This window comes from Engystomops pustulosus, chromosome 5, assembly GCF_040894005.1.
Source record: "Engystomops pustulosus chromosome 5, aEngPut4.maternal, whole genome shotgun sequence".
Classification (NCBI taxonomy): domain Eukaryota; kingdom Metazoa; phylum Chordata; class Amphibia; order Anura; family Leptodactylidae; genus Engystomops; species Engystomops pustulosus.
Genome location: NC_092415.1, coordinates 169,186,265 through 169,206,011, shown reverse-complemented (window position 1 = coordinate 169,206,011; position 19,747 = coordinate 169,186,265). Strand labels below are relative to the sequence as shown.

The window sequence follows — 19,747 nt, the reverse complement described above, 5'->3', positions numbered from 1 at the left end:
CCGGTGATGAGAGATGCATTGAAGTCAGTAATCCCTATTCTTCTTTGGTCTCAGATCAAGCTGTAGATCTTCCATAGTGATGGACTATGGTATGTTTTTTACATGTTATGTATCAACTCTGTCTCTGTATATTATACATACAGCACCCTAAAAGGTTTTACTCTAAAAGACAATAGTAGTAATAACAGTTCCATATAAAAACCATAATAACAAAGTAAAAAGGTCATAAAACTAATAATAATAATAATAATAATAATGTAATATGATAAAAATCAGTTCACAACTGCATTTGAGCTTTCCATTACACACTCAGAAGAGCGTAATAGAAACTAAAAATGGAAGGTGAGTGAAAAGTCCTTCTGTTTCACATTGATGTTAAAGGACATCTACCACCAGGATAAAGGGTTGTATACCAAGCACACCGGCATACAGGTGTGTGCCTGCTCTGACAGGATCTGCTCTTCTTTTAACTTCTTATGCCCTTGTTTTTAAGAAAAAAAGGCTTTAAAAATTATTCAAAATGATCCGGAAGGGCTCCGGGATCAATTCACAGAGGTGAAGCACAGAGCCCCTGAGGCTCATTTGCATAACTTTTAAGTCTAAATAGAGAATGAATTGATGCATAGATATTGTAGATACTTTCTACATGAACATGTGTTCATGTTCATGTTCTGGACGTGAACAACGGACTGGTTATCTGTTGTATGCCGGCCATGTGTCATCAGGGTGTGAGGTCTGCTCAGGCACAGATGACAGGAGAAAAGGCTAGCCTCACCTTGAACTTGTACAGGAATAGGACCTGTCCCAAATTTTGCAGTTCAAGCAGAAGGCTCATACATGGAGCCATAGAAACACAGCGAGTGTGTTAGTCCATTGTAATGCATTTGATTGCATGCTGTCCACGGAATTAATAGGTGGCCAAACAAGGTCCATGCGCAGGAAAACATTTTGACACAGCGGAATACGCATTCACAACAAGACAAATCCACACAACAGACTACACCAGGACTGTGGAAGGAGCTGTGGCCTCAGCAGGATTACTTGTGGTGTGATAGCAGAGTCAAACACTGACAGCACAGGTTATGATACATATGACACACATCTATGTACACTTTGTCAGAGGGGCCATAGTTGTTTTGTTTTTTTTTTAGTTTTTTTTGGGCTGCAAGTTTTTCCACCCACCTTTACTGGACTGCACTTTGCATTAGGGGCTGAATCATGAAGCAAAGAATCAGCATGAATTCTATGTAAGCGTTCTTTAAGTTCAGCATTTTGTTTTACGGCCTGAAATAATTAAAGAAAAAAATAATACATAGTGATAACAGAGCAGATTTTGGATTGCGCCCATAGAAATGATGGGATAATCAGACAATTTTTCAGTGATTTAGAGGTCCAGTATACACACGCGGGCAGATTTAAAAAAAAAGTGTCCTTAGGTTAGACAATGCAGAGATAGACTAGACAGTCTTATTCTGCACCAGATTTATAAAAGTGTCTAATGCTGGATGATAAATCTGTCTTAGTGCAAGACTGTCTAGTCGTACTCTGCACCTCCTATTAGTTGGCTTACTTTACGCCCAAAAAATTAGGACACAATTCTTTCAGGTTAGCAATATTTCTGGTGTATGGACCTTTATGGTGCAAGACCACGCCCCTTTTATTAGGCCACGCCCCTTTGTCGAGCTAGACGTAGGAGAGCAAGAAAACTGTCTAAAACCCTTTATGAATGTGGTGCAGACACTTTTTAGTGCAAACTACGACATAATTATGGACAGATTAATAAAGCTCCCCCTTTATGTCTATGATAGAAGAAGTGTAAGTGTACATAGGATTGTGTCTTGTAAGTTTTCATTGGTAGGATTTGAAAAGCTTCAAGCGGCAAAAGCAATAAAGACCTCATTCATAAAAGCCAAGCAGGTAAGAGCAGGGGTTAGGTTATATTTGCAATGGATAATTGACTTGTGGTGTAAACATAGAAAACATAGCTTAGTAAATGGGAAAAGATGTCTTTATTGAAAGCGCAACTACAAAATTTTATTTTTCACAAATCAGTAGCTCTTGTTTTGTAGGACAACTTTGTTCAACTGAAGAGTCACTTTAATGTAAATGTCCTCCGTTCTATGCATTTCAATAGAATACATTCGACGGAACATGTGACGGATTGATAGGGTTTTGGGCATTAAAAATAGGCCACAATGTTCATCCTCATCCAGACCATGAAGGTATTATCAAGAAGGTAATACTTCAAACATCAAAAAGAATTTCCTTCAACAAAGTATAAATAACTCCAAGTAAGAATATAAGAATTCATTCGCTCGGTTTATAGGCGATTCCTTTGATCTGTACATAGAATGCGGATATCTTTTTTTCTTTTATAAAATAAAGTACAGAAAGAATGGTAACTCAGGAGACTCATTAAAAAAATAATCAAATGCAAATCAATTACCAGACAACTGAAGTTTGAGGAAGACCCATCAAATAAATGTGAGCTGAGAAAATGTGGTGGACAAATATTGTGCCCGCTTACCGCTGCCAAGGCGTTCTTCAATCCCAGAATTTGAGGAGTGGTAGAAGAGTCTTGCTCTAAGAGCTGCTTAAGCTTCTCTCGCTCAGCGAAGACTGTGCTATAAGCAGACTTTAAAGTGAAATAAGCTGCAGAGAAAAAAAAAAGTGGATGATATCAGGAATGTCATTTACTTTATGGGAGCATCACGAAAAAATGAGGCGCATTCATAAAAGGTGTCATCAACACAATACTCAGGCAGAACAATCCATTTAAGTGGCACAAATTGTCCAGAATTCCCTGAGCATATAGCAGGCAGCACAAGTCTACTTTCACTGATTTCTGCATTGTTGGTCAGAGCTACAGGAGTTTCAAGATGTATATGGCTCCCAGTATATAGGTCTTTTTAAATAATTCCCTTTGTGTGAACCCGTACGGTACCAAAAGGCAAATATTATTGTATATTAGCTGGGCAGAGATGTGCAAAACACTCCTTTGACTTTAATTGGGTGAACTAGTCTACGAATACTGAAATGTATTGTAGGCAGCTTTTCTTGCCATACTGCTATGCAAATATATAAAAGTATCCTGATATACATATTTCAGCACCAATGGGTAAGACTGGATCATCACCATATGGAAGGTGGATGATATGTAGGTAATAAAAGAATTGTTACCTGCATATCATCCTCTTTCCATTTGGGGCAGATCCAGTCCTACCCATTGCTACTGCACTATAGCAGACACCAAGTGTACCCAAAAACCCATAACCTCTGACTGCAGGTCAGCCTACATAGGGATTATTTAAGGCCATAACGCAAGAGCACCCAACATAAACCTCCACGTTAAAGGTGTGGCCATGGGCACTCCATAACCTTAAAAATATACCTTCAAGGGCACAATCTCACCTTTATCTCCTCCTATTAGATATAAATATTTGCCATAACTTGTTGCTGTGTTGTAATGCAGTGTTATAGCACTTATATGCTATAAATGGTACAAGGCTATTAATAAGACTATGTTCACATCTCATTATTTGGGCATGTTCTGGAAAGTTCCAGTTCACAATGGATTTGTGCATAGACATATGCAGACAGGTGGAGGCCTCCTTGTCAGTACATGTTGCATCCAGTAGCAGTAGCTGGATAAAAAAAACACAGTAGTATATGCTCAGCAGAGGCTTAGAAACTGTATGGCATCCATCCCCAGCCTCTGCTGAACGTGTTCACCAGTGAAGTAACTGTACAATATATGGAGACAACCTGAATACTGTCAGTAGCAAAACACTGCATGCTGCCGAAGTTCACTACTTCTTCCGCTTTAATGCTGAACCAGAGGACATATCCCACTTTATAAGCTTAAAGCTGGATATGCTGCTGTTTTGGGTTTTAAGTATAAATCGTGAATCCTACTTGTATCCTTACAATGGATTTGTGAACATAGCCTAATAATTGTATATGGAAAAGCCATTTTGTGTTTAGTGAAATATATAAATGGTATTAAAAAAGAATCTATCATCAAAATCAAGTGTGATAAAACTAAGGACACTTCTATAGAGGTCCAGGCTCCCTGACTGTGGTAATCTTGTTATATTTGTTATCTATGGCCTCCTTCCATCGAAAATCAACTTTGAACATTATGATAATGAGTCTAAAGGTCTCAGGCTGTATTACCATAGCCCCTCAGTGCTGTAGCTTCACAGGTTTTTACAATGTCTGACCCTTCCCTTTGCTCCCTCGGTACTAAAACCCTTCCTCTACCTGATGTAATCTCACACAAAGAGAGGGGAGAAGTGCTCCTGCACAGTGTAACAGCATATGAAGCAACAGCCCCTTAGGGATCTAGAGCTCTTCTGGCACGCATGATTTTAAAAGTCGATTTTAGAAGGAAGGAGGCCATGGATAACAAATATAAGATGATTACAACAGCCAGGATCTTTGAGTAAGGTTTATCAGCCTGATTTTGATGCTAAATTTCCATCCTAATGACCATAGCACATTTTCCACACTGGAGAAGCTTAATGTTCTGATTCACTGCCCTTTAATTCTGCAGTCTCTCAGTATAGTTAAAGTGCAGTCAAAAAGTTTAACGCTTCATCTTACAAGGTGACCTTGGAGCAGATCATCATTGTTAAGTACCTATAAGGGACTGACCAGTGCGGTACAAGATCTTATCACCCAGGATACACAGTGCCAGAACATACACATAATATGTAGCTAACAATGTCAGAAGGAGTTTTATCTTGTTCTTAATATCTACAAAGGCAAGGTGAACTTTACAGAGAAAAATGATTAAACTGCGGTGATCGGTGTTATGGCAGCGGTCCAATGGCACAGGGCATGACTGTGTGTCTGACACATAGGACACTGAAATGATGTCATAGTGAAAAAGGCAAAATACTCGACCTCCAAATATGAGACACCTGAAATCACCCATCATAGTGCAGTGACAATAAAATATCAATATCGGACACTTGCTCCATATTAATTAAACATGGAGATTAATTTACGAATTTATTCTTCAGCGTCTGGGCTCTCACATGGTTCATGTCATCTAATGCATTGAACTGCACAAGTCCTCATAAAGGTATAGAAGGACAGGTAGTCCTGGTTTCCTTCATATCTCCAAAAACAGGAGTAATTATGTTGCTTTTAATCAAAAGCCTATACAGGTGGTCCCCTACTTAAGGACATCTGACTTACAGATGACCCCCTCTGCCCCCTGTGACCTCTGGTGAAGCTCTCCAGATGCTATTACTTTACTCCCAGACTGCAATGATCAGCTGGCAGGTGTCTGTAATGAAGTTCAATTGATAATACTTGTTCCCAAGACAGCAAAAATAGGACAAAAAAAAATAAAATTGTCAATTATTAAATATACTTGTATATTTCTTGTATTAATACTAGTTCTTTTTTTCTTTCTTAGATTTACTGTGCCGTTTCCATTATTCCTTTTGGAATCCTATACATAAATGACAAGTAGGTGTATCCCTAACACTTGCACTGTCCAATCAGTTCTGACAGTGAGGACACTCCTTACTGAAAAGGTAAATGGCAATAACACGTTATTTTTAGGGAAAACATATGACACAAATTAGAGTTCTAAGAAAACAAGATCAAGAACCAATCATAACAATACAAGTATTTCCCAAAACAGACATGTCAGGATAGATGACCAATTTTCAATAACTAATCAGGATATGCTGCATAGTGTGTCGGACTATGGTTATATAGGAAAAGTTTAGACCAGTGGGTGGTCCTACTTTACAGCGTAACTGTAAAGCTTTTTTCCCCCACAAATCAATAGCTCTATGTAAAACTATTTTTCCTATTATCTTTGTAACCCAAATGCAGCAGTTTCTTTGCTATGCCCCTCAGAGTTCTGCAATGGCTGCTTCCTCTCCCTGTGCTGACAAGCCCTGGAGTCTGTAGTATAAACAAACTTTACAGACACCTGGGAGGGGCTGCTGCTTCCTCCTCACAGGGGAGGAGGTCATGTGACAGAGCTCTCTCTGTGTATGTAGCAGAGCTGGATGTGTTCAAGACTGTGGATAGAGATGTCTCCTGCATAGAATAGTGAGGTACAAGATCTCTAACAGTCCCTCCATCCCAGTCTGTGATTCTAAAGAACTTTCTCTGTATATTTAGTCTAAGAACAAAGCTGTACTGGTGACGTGGGTAATACAAGCACACATCACTCCACCCATGACAGCCTGAAACAATGCAGGAGAAAACTGTTAAGTACGGTTTCTTTCGTTATATCCGTATATTTAATAGTGGCAGGCAATTTCTTTCTTTTAATCAATTAGAACATCGCTGAAATAAAAATACAATAAACTCTCCCTAGAATGGCTGCAGGCATTATGTCTTAGCTTTAGATCTATGTGGAAACAATAGAAGTCTAAGCCTCCAATTGCTCTAATTTTATACCATCACAGATCATACAATAAGGCAGAAGTCTCTCCCACCTTTGTGTGCAATATGACACAAATCATCCTGCATCTTGGAGAATTCGGAGCTGTCCGATCCGCTGGAGTATTGTTTCTCCTCCCCATAATCTATGGTAGACAGGTTTGGGTTGGAAGCATGCAATCTTACATTTCCTGCAAAGGTGGTTGGCACCTAAAAGAACAAATGGAAGACAATATAAAGTATAAAACATTATACATTGATGGAGTTTTCTTCTGCTAGGACAGAAAGTACAAATACATAAATGAATGTCCGGAATTAACTGAAATCCAGAGGGTAAACAGTTAGGAAGAAACATTTTTATTGCCGTAATTTTATGTAACTATCTAATTTGGTGTGTATAACCTTCCCTCCGGAACAAAGGATTTACTATTTACACAGAGTCAGGGGAGAGAAGCAAACAACTTTACTAATCTCTATACAAGAGCTTACGCCGCCAGCAAAAGACAACTGCTTACATGCCGAACGCAAAATCTACAGCGGGGGCCGAAACTTGACCTGTGACTTCTCAGCTATTGTGAGTTCTCCAACTTAGATACAATCTGTCAAAACAATGTTGCCTGGATGTAAACTAAAAGAACATTTATTATTTTACTGGCTGGAGAAACTTTCAAATTATAAACTACAGAATCCTTAAAATTTGCAAGCTGCATGGCCGGTTTTATAGAATCACTAAAACCTTAAAATGAATGCTAAAAAATGAAGCCGTCCTTAACTTAAGATGAATTTGTATGTAAGTCAGAACTGTATATTTTTTAATTGCAGCTCCAGACAATTTTTTTTTGTCCCATTGACAATTAGATTTTCTACATTTTTTGCTGTAATGGGAACAAGGATTATCAGTAAAGCTTCATTGCAGACACCTTACAGCTGATCATTACAGTTTCGGACTATAGTAAAGCATCCAGAGAGCTTCACCAGAGGTCACAGTGGGCAGAGGGGTCCGTCTGTAACTAGGGGACTGCCTGTATTGTGGAAATCTTACTGAGATCAGAGGGTTGATCTGCTCCATTTTTTGGTTTGAGACATAGCAGGTGGATGGGCTTAATAAAGGGGGAAAGCCTAAATTGAAACAATGAATAGTGCAGATGAGAATAGCAAACTTTGTAACATACTATGTAATTTAAATCTGCTCCTGTGTCCTTTTTCCTCTGCCTTTCTTGCTTATTTAAGCATTTTAAGTAAATCAGCTTTCTGTCCTGTATCTACTGACAGCTGAGAGATCAGGAACCCTGATAAAGTGTCTGGTGACTTAACTATTTACAGATAGTCCCTGGATAATAATAATAATTGTAATAAATAATAATATATTTTTTTTTATTTCCCCCAAGTTTCTATGACTTGGTCAGTCTTCAGATACTGGTGGTCTGCATTATGGAACTAGTGACTGCAAATCTATGTTCTTCTGCCTTTGTGGCCTAAGAAAACAACATGAAGTGATAAAACACCTATCCACAGCATGTAATGTAACATTTCAGTAGACAATACATCTCTATATAGTGTTTGGTGGTGTTTTATTGGTTTTTAACCCTCAAAGATGAAGATGTCAGTCGGCAATGAGTAATTTCTTCTCCAGCAATCGATAGAGCGATGAGAAGAGCAAAACCTTTACCTGTAATGAGCCTTTAGGATCCTTGTTGTTGCCTTTTGTTCTCCACTTCTTCCTGTGTATTCCTTTCTCCTTCTTGGGACTTTCTAGAGCGCCAACCTTCCATAAGGGATTACGAAAAGTTAGTAAAAGAAGAGATTCCTGGGATTCTGCGAGATCGAGAAGTAGCTGCAAGCTCTGAACTTAGCCCAAACTAACACCACAGTCTACTATGTGGAAAGACAATGTCATTATGTGCAGAGGAAGCTTAATAGAGATACATTAGCTAAAATCGAATAGTGCGTCATTGTCTCTGCATTTTACATGTCACATTAAACAGATAATGAAACATGGCAACCTGATGACTCATACAAAGGTAACTTCATCTGTCTCTGCTACTTAAGGCATTTATATAAATGGGGGTGGGGGTATAACTGTGTACAAGCCTGCCTACACAAAATACGAGCAATGTAAATCCATGTACTATACAGGCAGTCCCCGGCTTACATACAAGATCAGTTCTGTAGGTTTGTATGCAGTTGGAACTGTATATTTTATAATTGTAACCCCAGCCAAAAATTTTGTCTCTGTAACAATTGGATTTTAAAAATGTTGGATTGCAGACACCTTTAATAACGGTTATTACTGTTTATTGTAGTCTAGAGCTAAAGTACAGTAAATTACCAACATTCAGACGTTCGTTTGTAACCAGGGGTCGTCTGTAAGTCGGGTGTTCTTAAGTAGGGGATTGCCTGTATTGTCTATTTCCAGTTTCTACATATTGGATTCAATAAAGCGTGAAAAATTATACATATGTATTTTTTTTGCTCTAAAAACTAGGATCAGATGTTGGCGCAAAAAAAAACCGAGGAAACCCTATCTAATATTTCCTCAAGGAACATTTATTCTCTTGCGTTTTGAGGGAAAGGCACGCATGAGAGAACAGATTTGCAGACAGTGTGGTCCATGAAACTTGACAAAAGTTTCCACAAATATGAATTTAAATAAAAGTCTTGTAAAATATGTTTATAATGAGAAAAATGCCTGAAAAATAATTTTAAAATATAGGTTATAAATCACACTAAATAATGTGAAAAATCTGGCAAGTATTTTGGCTGAGGAATCTCTACCCTGCTCTGGGTAGGATTTACCGGACTGAACATCATATCACTGGACTGAATGGACATGCTCAATTCAGTTTATTGAGTTGAGGTACAGTCAAAAGAATCCTGCGAGTGAACAGAGCAAGTTTTTTGGACTAAACTGACTTGCGTGCAACGGCCTTTTGAAGGGAACCTGTCAAGGTGATTTGGGACACTAAACTGGCAACAGGTTATCATGTAACAGTGCTTAAGTGTCCCAAATCGCCCATAGGTTTTACCCTTCATGCTCATATGGGGGGGAATTTGTCTTATACGCTGGTGTATGGTGGAAGCCCTGCCCCCCTGCCGTATGGTGGAAACCCCCGGCACAGAGGATACATCAGGAGGCTTAGACTAGAGACCCCCGACTAGAGTTATTCTAGGAAAGTGTCCCTTGTTTCTATATACCCCCCATCTCATCCTCTGTATTGGGGTATTCTATTCATGAATTACCAAGCTTGGAATAAATAGCCGCTGTCATCTTCTCATCCCGTAGAGCAGTGATTCTCAACCTTTCTAATGCTGTGACCCCGCAATACAGTTCCTCATGTTGTGGTGACCCCAAACCATGAAACTCACAGTAAAAACACAATAAAATTGCGTCTCCGATGGCTTTGGGCGACCCCCGGTTTTGGTCGTTCGACCCCCGCTGGGGTCCCGACCCACGGGTTGAGAACCGCTGCCTTAGAGAAAGGGATTGTGGGAGAGAATTAAAGGAGTACTTGCAGATATGAGACTGCAGTTCTGGATGTGACTGGAGTCCATAAAATGTCATTTGATCTCTACCCAGGTGGAGGGTCATGTGATCTCTATCTGTCCACCAGCAATCTCCCTTCCAGGACCTTATGATAGTATTCATCAATATAAGATTAAATGGGTATCTTGGCAAATTAATGTTATGGTTTGTATGATGAAAAATAATACAATTTTCCAATATACTTTCTGTATCAATTCTTCCCAGTTTCCTAGATCTCTGCTTGCTGTCATTCTATAGGAAGCTTCTGTATTTACTTCCAGTGGACAGAAATGTGAGCATGGTCACACAGGTGCATGGCTCGTTATATCACAGAGAGTAATCAGAGCAGTGGGTTGTAACGAGCCGTGCACCTGTGTGACCATGGTCAGATTTCTGTCCACTGCAAATAAACAATGAATCTTTTGGAAGAATGACAGCAAGCAGAGATCTAGACAACCACAAGGAATTGATATAGAAAGTCTATTAGTAATTTGTATAAATTTTCATTATTCGAACAATATCAATTACTTGTTGAAATGGGAATACCCCTTTAATAGCCCTTAAGAGCCATTTATGGACAGGAATGTCTAACTGATCATCTCAAGAAAGCAGTGCAGAACTTTTCATAGATATATAGGGGAAATTTATCAAAAGTTTCTAAGAGCAGAACTGTTCTAGTTGCCCATGGCAACAAATCAGAGCTCAGCTTTCATTTTCCCAAGGCGGTTTTTTAAACTAAAGCTGAGCTCTGATTGGTTTCCATGGGCAACTAGAACATTTTACCTAAATCTCCTGCATTTAGTATATGACATTTCCTGGGTCACAGCGGACATACAGTACATACACACACTCAGGTTTAGACATCAGATTTCATTTGCTGTTAAAGGTCTACATCATGTCGCTCAGCATCTGGCTCTGTTCCTTATGATGTCTGCAGATAGGGGGCAGTCTGCCTATAGTGTGTTTCCTATTGCCTACAAGGTGCATGAATATGGATTTGGAGCAAACTTCTGAATAATGCACCATGAATATTTTGATCACCATTATTTTTAATGGCAGCAGTTATGTTACATGGAATTATTTACTAAAACAGATATGTCAGGAGAGAGGAGGTGCAACATTTTATACCAAGTTGTACTATTTGGTACATTCCGCCGATGAAATGACTTTCTCCATCTGTATAAGTGGTAGTATCATTATATATGATGCTCAACATGGAACTATATAATCCGAAAATATTCCCAGCATACCTGGATGGCGTTTATAGCAGGTGCAGAATACGTCCTGTGAAGAACCTCCATGTTCTGAAGAAGTTGACTCATTTCCACCAGATAGCTGTGACACTGTGAAAGATCTGCGGGAGCAAAGAACAACCACCGCTGTAAAATCCTACCCTGCCAAGTTATTAAAGACTAAACCTAACAGCCCTGAAGCCTTCAATAGCGGACCTGCTGAGATACATCATCTCTGCCAAAAACATGATCTACAAATGCAGTTCAATGAGAAGCAAAAACCCTATGAAAATAAGATCTGACAACCACAGGATTAGGGCACATTCACACAGACTATAAACTTGCCAAAATAGAGTATAGCAGAAAGGAAAAAAATAGGAAAGCACAGATATAGTGTAGTCCATGACGGTCCGATGACACACCTGGTACCCAACGCATCTCCCCACAATTACTTTATTATAATTTTATCACTGTTTATTTTAATCGTTTTTACCACTAGATATTTTTTTTTTACAAGAATGAATAAACAATGAACCCAATTTTACCCCGTATATTATGTTTATGGGGCCTTTAGACTGCAAAGGGCCACACCCAGTTGGCAGTTTATTTACTCCCCTTTAGGAGGAATAAATTTATAAAATTTTAGGGTACTAATAATATACCCAGAGCAGACAAGTCAGAGACCCCCATACGGGTGGGGTGTATCATTCTAGTCTCATACTAGCAGGCCAATAATATAAGGAGGTGGCAATGACTCACAGATGGATTCATTGCAGATAACTGTACACAATGTCCAATGATCCTCTAACATCTGATCTATTCAGGACATTCAAAGCCACCAGCAAAATAAACACTGCATATGAAAGCCTAAAAAAAAACCCGCCATGGCGTCACGGTCTCTGCAATTTATTCCACTCCATCTGTTATACAATAGATAAACACGTTAGCGATTGTTATAGTGAGGAGAAATGTTGCAACTGCATCTTCCATACACAAGGCAACCACGTGAAAAAACAGCCACCCCATTATAAATCATATGAATTATTTATGGCGCATTATTGTCAAGGCGCCACAAAGTAGCCACAATGTATTACGGTACCTTTAGCACATTTATCCATATCATCATTAGACTGGAGCCAGGCTGGGACTTTGCTGCCATTATTTAAACAGGAAAAGTTTAGGCCACTTGCCAACTTCAGCGAATTCTGCCTGGCAAATTGAGTTTCCTGTAATAGTAAGCAACAAAACCCCTATTAGTGCACTTCTGTTTATGGGGCTGGTAAAGGCTGTAAAATCCAGATAACCGCTAGACTGCATTAGAAATTTAAGACAATTGATTTATAAGAGATAATGAATAATAAATTATTAAGGCGAATCCAATCTATCATCCGGTAGCAGAATTGTAATAAGGGGGATGTCCAGTTTGGATGCTGTGGGGTCACATAAGAACAGTTGAGGGGTCTTACTACTGATGCTGCTATGGCCAATAATTATTGCTTGAGCTGCAATGTTAATGCTCTACAGGGGTAACAACAAAGCATTTCAATAAATCAAAAGGTGTTGACCTTTAAAATCTAGGAGTGCATGCGGCTTTAGTGCCGGTTAAAGGAAACCTGTCTTGTTATATGTAGAAGTGTGTTATTACCAGACCCATCTGTCCTCAGGTTGTGGCTATTGGTATTAACCCATGGACAGACATGGATTTTTTTTTTTTTTTTTTTTAAATAAACCATCCATGTTTGTCTAATCCTGGACAATCCTGATAACCATGAAATGAACTGGAATATATTATATATACACACACAAACCAAAACTATGCAGCTCCTCCTGTTCTATAACATACTGCCTGCAGAAAATACTGTATGGAAACAATAAAGCTTACATCACAAACCTGAAATAGTCAAGCATGATGCTAGTTTTCTAAATACACACATATTCGCAGTGGAAGCTCCAAATGCATGCACACTGCGTATCCACTGACATATACAAGCAGACAAGGCATAGTCATTGCATCTGTCTGCACAGTATATGTCGTATACTGTGCAAAAACGGGAAGGAAGAATGTAGCAGGTTATGTCTTTCCAGGGTGCCGGAATGTGACGGATTCGGGATTGAAGAATGTGGTGAGCTCCGTCGGACCTGAGCGGGGAAGCGACACATGCTGGATATCGGGGGCACAATCTTAGTGAATCGCAGCTTAGTCCATTATCAGACAACTGTGAACTCTTCCGGACAGGTAAGTTAATGTGCCCCAATACATTAATGTTTGTAACCAGCTAATATTTATTATAGGATAAAATAACAGTTTAAAACACATGTCTATAATAGTAATACATGTAATAAGTCAGTAGATTTACATACCTGGGGACTGGCAATGGGGTCAAAACTGGAAGCAGATTCTGTGGTTGAAAGAAGTGGAAAAAACTGAGTATTTATGTCATGTGGAAACACAGAAATTTCATTCTGACGGTAGAGGCGGTGGTCACGGAGCTTCAGTACCCAGTCCTCAAAAATTTCTGGAGGTTTTACCTATGGGAGATCATACAAATATATTAATTTTTAACATTTTCATTTAGAATTGTAGTGTATAAGTTTTTATTCATTTCTCCTTTTCTATCCTAAGAGGTGGTCCAAATGCTAAAAATGGCCTAAGTGGAGGCAGGAATTGTGAACCTACAGAGCAGAGGGGCTCTGGTAACAGCCCACAGAGCCCTTCTGGCTCATTATCGTTACTGTAAAAGTCGATTTTAAAAGGGAGGTTGCCATGGATAACAAATATAAGAAGATTACCACAGTCACAGTGTCTGGATCTACAAGTGAGTACCCCTGCTTTATTGTGAAGCATTTTGATGGTAAATTTCCTTTAAATGTATGCGGAGATAGAAGATAGGTAGAGCAGTTCTAATAAAACCCTATATAGAAATATTTTAACTGAATGATCTAACTGGTAAAATAGTCTATTTATGAAGATAACTGTCCAAAATGGTCCATTGGGGAAAACCGGTTCCAGACTGTGCGGCACAATTGTTCCATTTTATGTACTGAAAGGCGCATTAGATTTCTAAATATGCAGAGTCCCAGGTGTGCAACTGAAAAGGGCAACACATCTTACTTTTTTATTTTTGTTACAATCCCTTCTTAAAAGCCATCTGGGTGGGCTCGGTGAAGGGTATTCAGAATCAGAATTTGAGAGAATATATAAATGTGTTTACTAGCGGAGAGTGGCAGTGAATGAAATCACACACTAATGTGTGCACAGGATCATCTGCTAGCTGACAGATGCCAACTTCACCGTGATGTATCTAGCGAGAGGAAAAAAGCTGTCACAGAATCGCCGAAATTACAATTGTCAGGATGAATCTGATGAGAGCCGATTACATTTCAACTATTTTGTTGATTGCTGTAAAATGTTAACTTAACACATACATTCAAAGGTGGTATTGAAAAACACCCAAGCCCAGCCCTTTCATGTCATGTCATTAAAAAAATTTATGTTTTATGCTGAAGAATCCAAAATCTGGAGGGGACAAAATTTTGGTGTACCAAGTAAGCAGGTCATCCCCTATCCACAGGTATCACAGCACCACAAATCTGATTTCTCTCCTTTAGGCCTCCTGCACACACATTTTCTACGTATAGCATGAAAATACTGCTCTACTGGCGGTTTTTGCGGTCAGTGAGTAAATGTTTTTTCTTCGGTTTCTCCAACGTTTGGTCGCATAGTAGGCCTTGTGGAGTCCACGTGTCATCAGTATTTACGATATATATAAAAAAAAATAATGTAGGAGGGCTAATGATGATCAAAGTTTCCATCCCTATAATCACTTTTTCCCATGTTCTTTGTGGTTTTAAAGGTATTTATTCCACTACGTGTGCAGATACTAATTCTAATACAGCTGTAACTTTTTTTTTTTAGCGGTCATTGTCCCCAAGCTTTAATTTCAGTTAAGTTCAGCACTCAAGACTATATACTGTCAAGTGGGTGCGGAAATCAGCACCTAATAAGGAATGCATTTTAGGGTCAATAGACATTGTACTTTGAATACAGTTGTTCAATATTTTAAGTGTATTTTAGGCCTTTTTCAGGCATTTTTGAAATGGAAAATACATATTTCCAAATTTTTGGCTGCAACGCTGAAAACATACACCAATACACTATTTTAATGCCTGGCTTCAGCTTCTTCAGCTGTGTCTTTTGATGTTAAACCCAAGACAGAAAACCAAAAATTCCTCAATTATAAAAATCATCTAATGTACACCCAATAGTGAATAGTAAAAGCATGGTGGTTTATGTTGTTTAATGCTTATTGGTTACCTTGAGGTGGTATATATGTTCCTCTGTATCCAGATCAATGCACTTAGTCGATTTCTTCACTGACATCACAGAAAGTCCAACATCAATGCAGCCGTGTAGTTTGCCCTTCTCCATCTAGGAAGAGATGAACCTTATTTAGAAACACCTTGAAACATTTTCTACTAATGATTCTTCTAGTTCTGCATTTAATCCATTTAAATTGTCTGGATTTGTGTAAGGCCTCTTGCACGTGTTCTTTCTGGACCACCATCATGGGAACGTTATCTGGTTTGTGTCCCATAGGACAGTGGTGGCGAACCTATGGCACGGGTGCCAGAGGTGGCACGCAAGGCCCTCTCTGTGGGCACTCAGGCCATTGCCCCAATTTCAAACAGGACCAAATCCACCAAATCTTCCTGTAGTCCCAAGCAACTTAAAAGATGCTGCTCTCAGAGTGACATTTCATTGGCTGTTTGGAACTGCAGGAAAAGTGAAAAGGTGTTGACAGAACTGCATTGTCTTTGGAGGTCCTCCTGCTGGACCCACCATTATTCCTGGAGAGAAGCTACAATGATGGTCTCAACTTGTGCACCTTATTTCAACTGTATTGGTGGCCACAGTGGCCAATAAAATTGAATGAAGTTGAAGAACAAGTAGCATTAAGTTACTGCTTGAACTACCATGTTGGCACTTCATGGTAAATGAGTGGATTCTGGTTGTAGTTTAGGCACTCATTTATGCACCATTCCTTATCTCACTGTGCACATGCCCAATAGAAGCCTATGAGGCCGTGATATAGTGCTGTTTCGGCTCACTCACGGCCTCTGCACACAGTTGTGTACAAGAGGCTTAATGCTGTGTATAGGTATAGGTATATACAGCTCCAGTAGAACATGTGGTTGTGTCTTTCTTATGAATCCTGTAGCACGTTAGGCCGCTCATAGGCTTACGGAGCTAACCTCCTAGCTGGCCCCAGTGGCCCACTGGTTATAAACCTGGTGACCGTCAGGCCAAGGAATAGTTGCAATTTGGTGGATATGTTACTGGGAAACCCTTTGTTTTTGAGCATTATCCTGCTGAAAATGCCGGCTAGAAGCGGGGGGTGATACGATGTCCTACACATATCACCGAGCTATTAGTGTCTCTCATATCACCACTACTGGTGACCAGCTGTAGGCTAGGACTTTCCTTGTCATCACACCAGTAGTTGGGCTCCAGAGCGAAGGCAGAATTGAACTGCTCTCCGTGAGGCTTCCATACTCTACAATAAGCGTTGCAGACAGAAGCCAAATTCTTCACTTAAGACTATACAGTTCAGGTTTCGTGTTCACAACACCACTGCAAAAACGTGGCAGGTCCAAACAGAAACAAGCGCGCGTCTATATGGTGGACAAGGAAACTGTGGGGGTTGCTTGTGCTTGTTGGTGTTCTGTCTGGGCTGTCCAGAACCTGTTTGCCATGTGTTGTAGTGTAAATACTAGCCAAACACCTACTAACCGCTAGATCAGAGTTGCCTAAATAGCAAGCAGTTCACAAAGTCTATCATTGGGCAAAATTTACTTACTTCAGTCGGACCCTTGGCATACTTCAAGATCCCTTTGTCCAAGTAGAAGTACCTCTAAAAGACAAGCAGCATAATTTAACTTCCATCGTGCACATAGACAGTTAACACTATTTTACATGAAAGTTTAATGTACATCGGAAGTTGAGTGACTTATACATAATGTATGAAACATATATTTAGCTTGTGCCGATTCTGAATTACAACCTGTCAGAGATACATTTTGCTGGTTACCACTGGAAACCGTCAACAAGCTTGTTGAAAAAACACTCTACACCCTTAAATGTCTTTGATACCCTTTCTAAAATTTTGAGCAACAAAAAATGTAGAAGATGATCTGTAGAGTACAAGTAACGTATAGCATATGCCGTCAAAGTAGAGGAATTCTGGATAATGATGTTTGAAAGTGAATAAATTTTCAAACTGAATAATAATTGGCAATTAACCCTGCAAAATACTTTGCTTTACTGATCTTATCCGATTATTATCTCATGACTCAATATTACTTACTTTGGGATCTCATGTATGGAGCAACTTATTGGTTTAGTGGCAGCAAAGAATATGTTGTGGTAGGTATAGTGTTGCTAGACATTCAGCAAGCGGACTACAGCTATGGAGAAAAAATTTAAAAGGAACTAAATATGTGGCCTGATACAGCGCTGGGAATGGTGTTGGGTGGGAGTGGCTGGCCAACTCGGCCATCTGGACGCCGTTCACCGCTTCCATGCCCCTGTAAACAAACAGCGGTATGCACCGGAGAGACGGCAACGCAGGACACTGGGAAGGACTGCAGAGGTAAGTACAAGTTTATTTTTTTCACAGTCACACATCTATTTTTCATAGGGTCTCCGACAACCCCTTTAAGCTGAAAGGGAATAAATCGAGCAGGCAATAAATGTAAACTTTGAAATATACTTCGTTATATACTGAAATATACTTCCACTTTAGACAGATAAGGAGGCTAATTGTTAACTCTTTCCTTATCTAGAGAACATTTAACATGAGGATTCAGCTTTTAGGGGACTGGACTATCCAGTTACTGACTGTAAGCGTTAAGTCATTGAACACTTTATCAGGTTCTTTTATCTCTCAGTCCTCAGTGGATACAGGACAGAAAGTGCTTAAAAAGGAATAAAGGCAGAGGATAAAGGACAAAGGTACAGATTTCTTTAATAAAGTCGATTACAAAGTTTATTATTATCATCTGCACTATTCATTTATGAAATTTTGTTGTTTAGTTTCACTTTAAGTACTTAAAAAAGAATATCAGTACCAAACAATAAGAACATATTATAGTTAAGGTTACTTTAAAGGAGTTGTCCAACTGCCCCCCACTTTTAATCAAATGGTAAAGACTTGAAAAAGTAACAAAATTAGTATTCCTCAACTTAGCAATTCCCCATCTTCCGCATTGCCAGCCAGTTTCCATATCTGGCCTCCAGTGGTGACATTTTGACCAAGTTAAAATGTCATCACCAAAACTGGTGGGAACCTGCAAATGTGTGACATAGAAGTGCCAGGAGACTGGCAAGGCGAATATTAGTTTCTGATTTAAAATATTTTGAGTTAAAAACTGAAGGGGCTGGACAATCTCTTAAAGTACATAATGAACAGCAAAACAATGCTGAAAGTTGGAGGTACACCAAAAGCTAGAAATTGTCGGCATCTTTGATGTATAAAACATATATAGTTTAGCTGTCATCACAAAAACATGAGCTTCAAACTAAGAAGCGTATTCCATTTGGAAAGAAAATTCTCTTTGATAATATCTTGGCTAATGAGCTCTGTGTGTGACTGAAGCTGCAAATTACCATTGGACTAATAAAAGGTGTCTGGATTTACTGGGGAATTATTTTACGAACGTCAAGGGAGCAAAGAATTCGACAAACAATCTGCGTGGTTATTGTGGCAATTACTGTATGTAATGATGTGACTATCTACTCTCTATGTTACTGAGCATTATGTCGAATACTTACAGGTGGTTGCAATTTTCACAAGAAGGGCTACTATGGTGGACAGTTTTTTGACCACATTTACATGTTGAGTATTTATATTGAAAAATCTGCTTTAAAAGGGTTATCCAAAAAAAATAAATTACACGTAAAAGTGGTAGAATAAAATACCTGTTGCATATTCCCAATTTCCCTGTACTGCTTGGCCAGTGATGACATCCTGTGTTGGAACGGTTTCGGAACTGTGGTCAATCCCTTGTCATAATAGCGACGCACCTGATGTGAGTGTGATTTTCCTTCTTGATTATTAAATACAATTCTTTCTAAATTTACCAGTGAGCTGAGTCCCAGACCAGGAATACCCCATAACAGTGCATTAGCTATAGACTGCACAAGTTGCTGACGTAGATTATAGCGTAATTGTATGCCAGGCAGGGCCAGCAGCTCTTCTTGCAATTTAAATTTAAAAAATTTTGAAGGATAAACAGGATAAAAAAAGGATTTTGAGGCCTATTTTTCCAGTGAACTTTAAATATTTTAATATTTTAGAATTCTTCTACACTGAGCAAATTTTCTAATCCTTTGGAATTTTGGACAGTGCAAATGTAGGACTAGTCTTAAAATCTATCATATTTTTGACAGTAAAAAATTCAGTAAATCACTGTACTGTATGGTTTAAGAATAAACCATTTATTTTTTATGGCAATAACAATTTTTAGGTGAAAAAAAATTATGGTTTAGATTGGCCTAATCAAAAAGCATAAAGACAAA

General features: G+C 39.0%; 1 protein-coding gene and 1 long non-coding RNA gene across 5 annotated transcripts in view; one reads left to right on the top strand and one right to left on the bottom strand.

The window, feature by feature from the left end:
- Positions 1 to 19,747, bottom strand: part of OSBPL3 (oxysterol binding protein like 3) — a 124,454-nt gene that overhangs the window by 36,100 nt on the left and 68,607 nt on the right. For 3 of the 4 annotated variants that reach the window (XM_072153754.1, XM_072153756.1, XM_072153757.1), the window contains 9 exons: positions 17,028 to 17,081; positions 15,485 to 15,598; positions 13,531 to 13,698; positions 12,269 to 12,395; positions 11,188 to 11,291; positions 8,084 to 8,179; positions 6,471 to 6,624; positions 2,528 to 2,652; positions 1,183 to 1,284 (listed from right to left, as the gene is read on the bottom strand). In XM_072153754.1, coding sequence (XP_072009855.1) covers positions 1,183 to 1,284; positions 2,528 to 2,652; positions 6,471 to 6,624; positions 8,084 to 8,179; positions 11,188 to 11,291; positions 12,269 to 12,395; positions 13,531 to 13,698; positions 15,485 to 15,598; positions 17,028 to 17,081 — 1,044 coding nt within the window. The remainder of the gene's footprint in view (positions 1 to 1,182; positions 1,285 to 2,527; positions 2,653 to 6,470; positions 6,625 to 8,083; positions 8,180 to 11,187; positions 11,292 to 12,268; positions 12,396 to 13,530; positions 13,699 to 15,484; positions 15,599 to 17,027; positions 17,082 to 19,747) is intronic. The other variant, XM_072153758.1, reaches the window with a different exon arrangement.
- Positions 5,433 to 8,580, top strand: LOC140133501 (uncharacterized). Its single transcript, XR_011855913.1, has 3 exons — positions 5,433 to 5,549; positions 6,441 to 6,988; positions 7,803 to 8,580. It is a non-coding gene; the product is annotated as an uncharacterized lncRNA (long non-coding RNA).